At 39.0% G+C, this 11,184-nt stretch overlaps 1 protein-coding gene across 1 annotated transcript; it reads left to right on the top strand.

Annotated features, from left to right (window-relative positions):
• Positions 1 to 2,358: 2,358 nt before the first annotated feature.
• On the top strand, positions 2,359 to 10,827 carry LOC139936486 (cathepsin O-like). Its single transcript, XM_071931316.1, has 8 exons — positions 2,359 to 2,562; positions 3,158 to 3,390; positions 3,867 to 3,915; positions 4,316 to 4,329; positions 5,724 to 5,957; positions 6,687 to 6,725; positions 7,596 to 7,765; positions 8,497 to 10,827. Exons 1-8 carry the CDS (start codon positions 2,383 to 2,385, stop codon positions 8,625 to 8,627), a joined length of 1,050 nt encoding a protein of 349 aa, XP_071787417.1. The 5' UTR covers positions 2,359 to 2,382; the 3' UTR covers positions 8,628 to 10,827.
• Positions 10,828 to 11,184: the final 357 nt, after the last annotated feature.

Genomic DNA, 11,184 nt, shown 5'->3' on the forward strand with positions numbered 1-11,184 from the left:
TCATATCTTTACTCTATGGTTATACTAAGACCAAAATAAATATTGGAACTGATGATGAATGTTGGGAATCCAGTGTCATTGAAATCATAATATTATTCTAAAAGGTCTTTCATAATGGTTCAAAAGATCGTGTCAAGTGTTGGCCTGAACGCAATGCTGTTACCAAAGGTGCCCACTATGCATTACAAGCATGTTCGTGGCTTAGAATGCCGCTCCTCATCACTTTTTGTTATACCTGACCGTAAAGCTCTCGTGTTAAATGCATGTAATGCTTTACAAAGGAGGAAAATTAATGCATTTTCCCAAAGGAATAAGCACACAACCATGCGCGGCTATAGGTGAATCGGGTCGACTCTGAGACTGTGTATTATTCAGCAATTATGAGCCAAGCAGTGATAGAAATGCTACGTACTGATGACGTCACTGCTGCAGAGAATGAGTAGTCAACGTAGCCGTTTATGATCGCATTGATTGGGGGGGGGGGGGACTCTGGTGATAGTGAGTGCAGAGCACACTTACTGGCGGGCCGTCTGAGCTAAAAATAGGCTCGGGCCCTTGGGTATTTTGCATACAAGGAACGGGTATAGGAAAAGCATGAACGTGTTCGATGTGGCAGCTCGTTGTTTTCATAATGGCCTGAAATTGACACTGCATTGCTAATTATCTTGGAAATTGGATGCATAACTCTGTGTGCTTATGCTTCTGCCGCTTTTATTAAATTAATTAATTTACTCAAATCTGAGAAACATGGCGGTGCAAAGTCACACCTGGAATTACCTGAATCTAAAACAGACATGTTAAACACAAACTGTACAAATTCACTTTTCCAAAATAATTTTTCTCCCACATCTAAAACTGGACTTTTTCATCATAAACGTAAAGCTGTAACAAAATAATAAACGGCGGGCTATACGGATCCAAATATTTTTTTTTTTAAACACTAGCAATTTTGTGAGCTCTATCAACAGATGGAGCGGCTTTATATAATGCATAAAAAACAAGTATAGTATAGGTTCAGCTCAGACTGAAAATTAGGCCTACAACTAATAACATCTCTATTGTGGGGCTGGAGATATCTGCCACCCCCCCCCCCCCCCGCCCTCAAGATGAACTATTTCCATAGCTCTATGACTGTTTCATAACTTCTTCTGACAGTGCCTTCGGTTAATTTCCTAGAACATAATCGCCAGGGACCAATTATTTTCCAATGACGAAAATGGATTCGGTTGATCTTTGCAGTATTGTGGGAGCGAAATTAATAAACAAATACCTAGGGTATAAATGGGTAGGCCTACCTGCGAGGGTAGAGGTTAAAGGAACACGTTGCCTTGGATCGGACGAGTTGGTCTATAAAAAGTGTTTGTAACCCTTTGATATAAAAAGCATATGGTTAGAAAGATGTTTTAAAAGTAGAATACAATGATCTACACAAGTATGCCTCGAAATTGCACGGTTTTCCTTTTACCTCGTCGACTAACACGGTCGGCCATTATGGGAGTCAAATTGTTGACTCCCATAAATGGCCGACCGTGTTATTCGCAAAGTAAAAGGACGACCACGCAATTTCGAGGCAAATGTGTGTAGATCATTATATTCTACTTTTGAATTATCTATCTAACCATTATGCATTTCATAACAAACGGTTTCACACGCTTTTCAAAGACCAACTCGTCCGATCCAAGGCAACGTGTTCCTTTGATATTGTGTATGAAAAAGCCATCGTAGCGCTACGGCAGCTCGGGCGGGCTGTGTACTCCCTATAGTAGGGAGATGAGAAACATTTAAACGGGATGTTTTTGGCCCAATGACCAGGGCACTAATGTAAAGCGCATTGAGACATGTTATTGTGAAATGCGCGATATAAGAATTTGTTATTATTTTTATTTTATAATCTTGCCTACACTAATTTGAAGTGATATACAATCATGTACAGCCTAGGCTACTTAATGGGAAGCAGCCGTTGTCCTAGTGAACGCCGCCGGAATGGGCTGTTTGGGAGGATGATTAAAAAGGGGGGCGCTATCAGAATAAATTTGTACACGGTTCACCGTATAAGGGGACAGAGTGACAGATTCTCCCGGGGGGGGGGGTGCATATTAAGTCTCCTGCCAAGACCGCCCTTGCTTTAGCTTGTGGCATGGTATCATCAGGGGATCCAACTTTTTTTCAACCTCATGGGGTTTCCCAAGTATTTTTTTTTAACTTCATGATGAATCATATTTACAGACACCATTGTGGACATTTTAGTGTCTTGATAAACAGATCATACGACATCATGAGGGAAACAAGAAACCATTTTTTGTTCTAGCAGACGACGCTGCGTAAAATACTTTGTGAACTACAGAGGGCGCAGTTCAGGAAGTAGGGTAAACATCACGCACGATGGCGAAGGACAAAGTCTTGGAGTTTGTTACATTTTCTATTGTTTTTATGGTGCTTTCCTGTCAACTTGCCTCCAGTACTTCATCGATTGAAGACAATTTTAACCAGTTCATCTTAAAATATGAGAGGTCGTACGTGAACGGATCTTCAGAATACCAGAAACGCCTTGGATATTTTAAGGTTAGTTGTCTAAACTATTCGATTTTTTTTCACATCATAAACTATAAAAAGAATGGAAACGTAATGTGTGACAGAAATCGCTTCTGCTGTGGCCAAGGTGAATCACAGTCGTGGGGCAGCAGCTATCATTTTGTTTATAAGGTTAAAATAAACTAAAGTTTAGTATTATTTATAGGTATGGTTGTATCATTAGTTTAATCAATCATTCTTAAAATGTAAACTATTTTAATTTATTCTCTTTGGGTTTTGTAGTTTTGGTCTTGCCAATGAATGAAGCACTTATGGAATTTCCTTTGCCCCTTTTGGAAGTTTGGGCATGAGTGCGTGAGGCTGAAAGTTCAAGCCAGGCGATGAGATGTACGCCTGGATTTGTTTTGAATGGTCAATACAGTTAATGTTTTAGCTACCAGATCCTCAAGTCAAGGATCTAGTAGCAAAGAGGAATAATTATTTTTAAAGAGAAATAAACTCCAACATCCATTAAAACTCCTTATTTTAACTTATTTAACGGCAGTCATATAGAAAATTTTCCTCCATTTCTTGTATTTATTTTTTACTAAGCTATTTCGCCTTAAATACCCCTGATTAATAACAGGCTAGTCTTGGTCGTCATGAACAGCTAAACTCTCTTCGAGTTCATCCTGAAGATGCGATCTTCGGAGTCACGAGATACTCTGATCTTAGCCCAGAGGAGTTTGCTGCCACTGTACTGGGAAAACGATCCAACAACTTTGCTTCCAGAGCGGCACGACCCGACTTCGGATTGGTTAATTTCAGAGGTAGTGATGGTAGTCTCCGAGCGAACAAGCTTCCACTCAAATATAGTTTGTGAGTAAATAACAACAACAAAAATTCTCCATTATGACATTAATAATAATAATAATACCGATCGTCTTATATAGCACACATATCTGCCATAAAGGTAGTCATGGCGCTGAGTTTATTACAAACTTCTAGAAAGATAGGTTATTGAAGTGATGAATTCTGAGACCCAATTATGTATAGCACCTTATACTAATGGTCTTCAAGGTGCTACGGCATTCAGCAGCCTTCTCTAACTCCGTCTCTAACTGGGTTATTATTATGGATGCTAAATGTGGTCTCTTAAGGGTTAACTCAAGATTGTCTGTGGTAGATTTGTTTCAGTGTCAATAATCTCAGTTTTTAATTGATAATAAATTGTTAGGGCATATTATTGGGATTAAAAAAAATCTACCGATACACAGATGCTATTTTACTTATATTTTACTAGTTGTACTAAAAATCCGAAGCTAAGAGTCTGTTATTTTCTTTCCCCTCTGCAGGCTTGACAAAAAACCTTCTGTATTGACGCCAGTCAAGAACCAAGGATCTGTAAGTTTGATCTAAAAACCAAAGTGGAGACCAATCTTGGTTTAAGACAGTGATAAACAATTATTTTGTTGTATTTGTTTTTTACCCTTTCTCACCGATGTTTATAAAGCACTGTATACTCAGCACTTTTCCGAGTTCTGTAAACAAAAAATCCACATGCAAATCACTCGGGTGTGATTCGAATCCACTACCTTTGCATTGCTAGAGCAGATGTCTTACCACTAAAACCCCGAGCTAGCCTGGTGGCTAGAGGCTAGGAATAATTTCACATAAAGTATTGGTCTCTGAATCATCGGATCAAATTTGTTCTGTTCTTAATTTCTTTGTATTTTCTCTATCTTCTCTTTTACATGATTGTATTTGCTTGGCCGTATCTTCACATCCGTTTGTCTGTTAATAGTGTGGAGGATGCTGGTGAGAATTTAAACAGTTGTTTAGACTTAAAGGCACTGGACACTATTGGTTATTACTCAAAATAATTGTTGGCATAAAAACTTCATAATGAGCTATGGAGAGCTGTTGTGAGAAACGGCTCCCTCGGAAGTAACATAGTTTTGGGGAAAAGTAATTTTTGTTCAAAATATTTGAATTTAATAAGAGACCTCAGCTGAGGTCTCAAATCCAAGGCATCTGAAAGCACACAACTTGTGCGTCAAGGGTGTTTTTCTTCCATTATTCTCTCACAACTTTGACGACCAGTTGAATCCAAATTTTCACAGGTTTGTTATTTTGTGCATATATGGTGAGATACACCAAGTGAGAAGACTGGTCTTTGACAATTACCAAAAGTGTCCAGGGGTCGATTTCACAAAGAGTTAGGACTATTCCTAACTTAGGACTAGTCCTAGGAGATATACAAATTGCATGGATAGTCCTAAGTTAGGACGAGTAACTGGTCCTAACTCGAGATAAGACTAGACCTAACTCTTTGTGAAATCCACCCCAGTGCTTTTAACCATAGCCGATCTAGGTGTCACTCGAAGGCTGCATGGTTTAACTAGCTAGTCCAACTGGATCAACCAAACCTTGGCCGGAGCACTAATTCTCTAGTAAATTCATGAAGTAATGTCACCTTTTCAAGATGGCAGTTTACCGTGACGGAAAAAGTTTGCAATCCCACACAAATCTCCTAGAGTAATAATTATAATAATAATTGTGGCTTCTTATATAGCGCACATGTCCGTCACCCAGTAGTGGTTAGAGTAGTGGTTAGAATTATGCTATAACTTAAGTGGTAGTAAGTTTTTGACAGTAAATTATGCCAGTCATAAAGCAAATAATCATTATTGCAGAATTATGCTGGTTATTTGTTACGGGCCAATACATTGGTGGCCGAGCGGATAAGAGCACCGAATTCAAGCTCTGGTGCTTCTGTTCATCAGAGTGTGGGTTCGAATCCCAGTCGTGACACTTGTGTCCCTAAGCAAGACACTTAAGTATAATTGCTTCTCTCCACCCAGGTAAATGGGTACCTGTGAGGGCAGAGGTGGTTCTTGTGATTGATTTAGCCGAGTAGCGCATATTATTGTTGCACAGGCTGCATGCTCCCCACCAGGGAGCTGAGATGGTTTAAGGAGTGGTTTAAGGCCCAGTGACCAGGTGTAATTATGTGAAGCGCTTTGGGACGCCCTCCGGGTGTGAAAAGCGCTATATAAAAACGGGTTAATATTATTATTATTATTGTTTCTGTTTATCAATTACGCTGCGATATTTGACAAATCATATTCAATAGAAGCAGTCAAGTGAAACATAGAAAAAGCAGGGCAAACTGACTAAAGATTCTTTCTCCCGATCATGTAACCCCACAGGGCCTTCACTATTGTAGAGTGCCTGGAGACTCAGCATGCCCTCAAGTCTGGCACCCTGTATGACCTAAGCACCCAGCAGGTGATGGATTGCAACAATGTCACCGGTGATCATGGATGCACGGGTGGCAGTCTATGCGGTACCCTAGACTGGCTCCAAGAGTCGAAGGAGAAGATCGTACTAGAGAAGGATTATCCCTATAAGGGAAAGACAGAGACTTGTAAACACTTGGAAGAGTAAGTCAATAGGAGACGCTGACGGCAGCAAACATAATGGTTTTTTTTTTTTGCGGTTCTGAGCGCGCGTGTGGCATGCTCAGTATTGCGCTCATAGGTCTGAGCATGCACACTACTGTGAAAAAGGACTGTCTACAAGTCTCCAAGCATGCAGGCCTGTATGCTTTGTTTTTGAAAGGGCAAGGGCACCAAGGCATTTGCTCCTTGGTAAAGGACAACCCATGAGGGTATTGTAAATTTCTACTTGAGCATTTCAAGGGCACCAAGGCAATGACCATGGAGGCAATTACCTTCTTTGCCTCTGTAAAGTATCAGACCTTTGTGAGATGTTAAAGAACGAAGAGTTCTTGTGGGGGGATATCTTGAGATGATGTCAGTAATGTTGATCGGTGAAGTGCCATGTAGAGATTGTAAGACAAGAAGGAGAATCTTGAAGGAAATGCGGTCGATGATGGAAAGCCAAGGAACTTCAGTATCGGGGTTATGTGGGTCGTGGGCTTGGATAATGTGACCAGACGAGCAGATCCTTTCTGTAGTCGTTGAAGTTTATCAATTAGATTGTGTGGCAAGTTGTAACAGAGTGAATTGAAAAAATCTAGACGGAATGATATGAATGCATAAACCAGTTGCTCTGTAGCTTCGTGGTCTAGGCGTTAGGCTCCACAGAGGTAAAATTCAGGAAGGGAAACAACGGAGCCAGTCTGATACTTAACTGTTTTGTCTTTTCAGAAGCGGCTTGGTTTATCAGAAAAACTACACATGTCAATCGTAAGTAAATTCTGTCTAACACAGACCAGTAGAGCAGAATGTATTGTAATTGATTAAATTTCGGGTTCAAGTAAAATACTGAAATTCTGACAAAATACCTCGCCAGTGTAATGCATTTTAGCGACTATTATGCAGTTTCTGCGTCTTGACCCCTAATTCGCCTAAGACAGCACCCTTTTCAAGATGATTCGGCTTATGTTTTGTTGCAAATATTTGTGATCTACATTGGTATATCATGATGTCCTGTTAAGGAAATTGTGTTATTCGTTGAGGAAAACATTTAATTTCCATAAAGAGTAAAAAGAAACATGATTTCCTCATGTCTTTGTGCACAAAACTAGACACATGTACACCTCAGCAATGGCGCACGGTGCTAAACACCTGTGTGCCTGGTGCGCGTCGGATCGGTCTATACCCTATATCATCTTTCTCTTTGTCTTCCTCTTTTCTTTTTCCGTGTCCTAGGTTGCCAATCCATTATTCTTGTTGTCCATCTATTGTCATTTCTTTAGGCAGTGTGTCCAGCCCATCTCCATTTAGCTGGTTTTATTGTCCTTATGATGTCTCTTACTCCAGTTTTCTTGTGTATTTATCTGTATTTATTCCTGCCATCAATTTAACCAAACTCTTCCTAACTTAAGACTTATCTTAGGACGTAGGACGAGTCCGTACCCTGCACTGTAGCATGCAGACCTTAAGATTAATCCTAAGTTAGGACGAGTTACTCGTCCTAACGTCCTAACTTGAGATAAGATGAGTCCTAACTCTTTGTGAAATCGACCCCTGCCTCTTATTGCGATTTGTCTCTCCATTGGTCTGTGTGCTGTGTAAAGTTTTTGTTCAATTTGATCCCTTACTCCCTTGTTTCAGATATAAAGATAACGAAGGGGAGATGGTAGCTAAGTTGTACAATCACGGTCCGTTAGTAGCGGCCGTAGACGCCACATCATTCCAAGACTACATGGGTGGAATAATACAGCACCATTGCACTGACAGATACGACAACCATGCTGTGCAAATCATTGGCTACGACAGATCTGGTAAGTCTTAACGGAACGCTACAGAATTGGTAAGAAAACAAAATCGTCACGGTCTAATGATGATGATAAAACATCCCTTGAATAATTCTGCCTGAAATGTCATATTTGATGAGAGATAAATAATTTAACTTTGCGTTTGGAGTTTATCGCTCTGTGAGCTTTTTTTTTCATTTCATTTTTTTGCATCAATGTCATGCAAAATGTGTAATCGGTTTTTCACTATTTTCTCGTGACCCAGATGGCTGATCCATCTCAAACTGCTACAGGTTTTTCAGTTTATATATATGGTGGATTACATAAAGTGCTTACACTGCCAGCAACTGTTTTCTTTAAACAGGCCTATTTATTTGCCTGGATTTTTGAAATGATTTGAGGTTATTTTCACAGAACTCCCCTCGCCCATTGTACTTTCTTGAGACAGGTGAGAAAGATGCCTTGTTTCAAATCCATTATTAGATGTGATTAGATTAGTTTTGGGTTTGAACAAAGGAAAATCGGATTACTGTACCGGCGCTCTTCCAACTGAGCTATCCAGCTCTATGTTCAATATCTTTGTTCGGAGTCGCATCTCCTTAAGGTGATCCCCTGGCTGCCGCTTCCCAGGTTGTATCGTAAAGTCGGTAACGGAAGGACGCCAATGCCCATTATGTTAAAAAATACTCTTTATTTGTTCATGTTGTAGAGGATCTCTCTCTCTCTTTCATTGTGCTTTTTTCTCTCTTCGCAACCAGGAGACATTCCCTACTACATTATCCGTAACTCCTGGGGAACCAGCTGGGGCCTTGACGGGTACCTGTACATAAAGATTGGTGGTAATCTCTGCGGAATCGCTAACAGTGTAGGGAGTCTGGACACCAACTAAGTGCCACATTTGTAGAGTGGTTAAGAGCATCAAATTCAAGTTCTGGTGCTAAGTCACCAGATTGTGGGTTCGAATCCCGGTCGTGACACTTGTGTCCTTGAGCAAGATACTTAACTATAATTGCTTCTCTTCACCCAGGGGTATAAATGGGTACCTGCAAGGGTAGAGGTTGATATTGTGAATGAAAAAGCCTTTGGAGCAGTATAAACTGTTGCCCAGGTTGTATACTCCCAAGGGAGCTGAGAAACATTACAGGGATGTTATTGGCCCTATGACACTATATGTAAAGCGCATTGATACGGTTATTGTGAAATGCGCTTATATAAGAGTTATTGTTACAATTAAATAACATAAAAAGAGCAATTTACTTTAAGAGAGTTTTATGTACATAGTGGCTCCGCAAAGCTCACCAGACTTTTGTTGTTTTAATTTACCTTCAAAATCTCACCTTCAAGCGATAACGAGAGCAACTGCACTAAACTTTCATCCCTGATGCAAATATTCAATCTAGCTTTTATAAAAAAAGAGCAATTTGCAGGCAAATATTCCAAGCAATCTCCTAGAGGAAATGTCCTGTTCCCTTTGTTTCTGTTTGTGATACCAATACGCTACTAACCAGAAAAAATACATGTGTTTCAGGTGACCACTAACCAGAAAAAAAACCTGTGTTCCAGTTTTCATAGAACTTCCTTGGGGGATGTGTAAAATTTTGGTAGGAAACTGTCTCTTGTGCCACCAAAGTTTTCCTTTTGCCTCCACATTGCCTTGTGCTACAAGAAACAAGGACTTCAGAACAGTTCTTCTCAGTAGCAGGTTGCACCAGATCGTAATACCCAAGCCACGGTCTATAATCTTTTAGATTTGAAAGTGTTTGTATCTACTTATTAATAATTTTTTGTTTCTTATTTTTCTATGCAAAATCAACTTGTTAATAATAAAAAAAACTGTGCTTAAAGGCAGTGGATACTATTGGTAATTACTCAAAATAATTATCAGCATAAAACCTCACTTGGTAACAAGTAATGGGGATAGGTTGATAGTATCAAACATTGTGAGAAACGGCTCCCTCTGAAGTAACGTAGTTTTCGAGTTTAGAATTTGAAGTCTCGAAATCAAGCAACTGAAAGCAAGCAACCCCGACGACCAATCAAGCTCATATTTTCACAGGTTTGTTATTTAACGCATATGTGAGATACACCAAGTGAGAAGACTGGTCTTTGACAACTACCAATAGTGTTTTTGTCTTTAACAGTTGTATGAAATCAATAGCACTCTGCACTAATGCTAAAAATAGAAGCTGTGTACCCGGATCTCAGATAAATTTGTAAAAATTTCACAAACATGTTCAAGTTTTATGTTAAATTGTGTGTACTGCCGTCGATTTCACAAAGAGTTAGGACTCGTCTTATCTCGAGTTAGGACGAGTAACTCGTCCTGACTTAGGATTAATCTTAAGGTCTGCATGCTACAGTGCATGGTTAGGACTTGTCCTAAGTCCTAAGATTAGTCTTAAGTTAGGAAGAGTTTTGTGAAATCGATGGCAGACTGTACTACTAGTGCGGATTGACACATTGATGACAAGGTGATCACGAAAGTGGTGGAATTTTTGTTTGGCAACCAGGTTTTTTTTGCAAAAATTATGGAATTAGTGAGGAGTATTATTTTGTGCCAAGTGATTATTATAGTAAACAGATTACTTTGATTTTTAGAATAAATTATGACTGCTAATTTTTATTTTACTGGCCAATTGTTGCCACTATGGGAGGGGGGGAGGGGGGTTGATTTAACTACGAGATAAATAGCCATAAAAAAACACTTTCAAAAGCAGAAATTCAAATGTACTATTTCCAACCTTTGAAAATCCAACTGCATGTTTTGTTTCCGGAGAAGCTTGCAATATATTTTTGTTTGCCTCAACAGACTTAAAAGTATGAAATTCAGATAAAAATCTAATATCACTGTTTGCTATTTCTGTAAATGGAAAACAAATCCACAGTTTTGTTCTACTTAACTTTAAACAATCCATTTAACTCAACTTTGTCTCACTTGGATGCAATCTACGTGTTAAATTATAAACTTAGATACACATTTGAAAAATATTTGTATTTTTATATAAAAAATGATTTAGTTTACAAAACTGAACAAGTGTAATCAACTCTAAACGAAATTTTTGAAATAAGTAAAACTGTTTATTTGTTCATGGTGGAAATAAAAAAATTATAATTTTGGAATTGTATTATTTGTCTGAATGTTTGTAAAGAAAGACTGGGTTAAGGGTTGGCATTAACATTAGTAAGATTGAAAACATAGAATCTCACAGACTTGCACACATAGTATGGTGTAAAGATCATCGGTCATGGTGAAAAACCAACCTTGACGTATTTAAGCCTGAAATACTAGAGTTTTTTTTAACAAGAAAGAAGTAAGAAGTAAAAGAATTGGTTTGATCTTGCGAGTGCAAAACTTCCGATATTTGACAACAGTATAAACAGATTGAGGTTTTTTTATGTCCACCCAGATCTAAATTGCAGTTGAACCCAGTTAACTTGGGTCAACT

This window comes from Asterias amurensis, chromosome 4 (genome assembly GCF_032118995.1).
Source record: "Asterias amurensis chromosome 4, ASM3211899v1".
Classification (NCBI taxonomy): Eukaryota; Metazoa; Echinodermata; class Asteroidea; order Forcipulatida; family Asteriidae; genus Asterias; species Asterias amurensis.

Bases quoted from the DNA above. Each gene is read 5' to 3' on its own strand.
- LOC139936486 (XM_071931316.1), top strand. From the start codon at position 2,383: ATGGCGAAGGACAAAGTCTTGGAGTTTGTTACATTTTCTATTGTTTTT. The intron at 5,958-6,686 runs GTAAGTCAATAG...TTGTCTTTTCAG, and splicing joins ACTTGTAAACACTTGGAAGA to AAGCGGCTTGGTTTATCAGA. The intron at 7,766-8,496 runs GTAAGTCTTAAC...CTTCGCAACCAG, and splicing joins CATTGGCTACGACAGATCTG to GAGACATTCCCTACTACATT.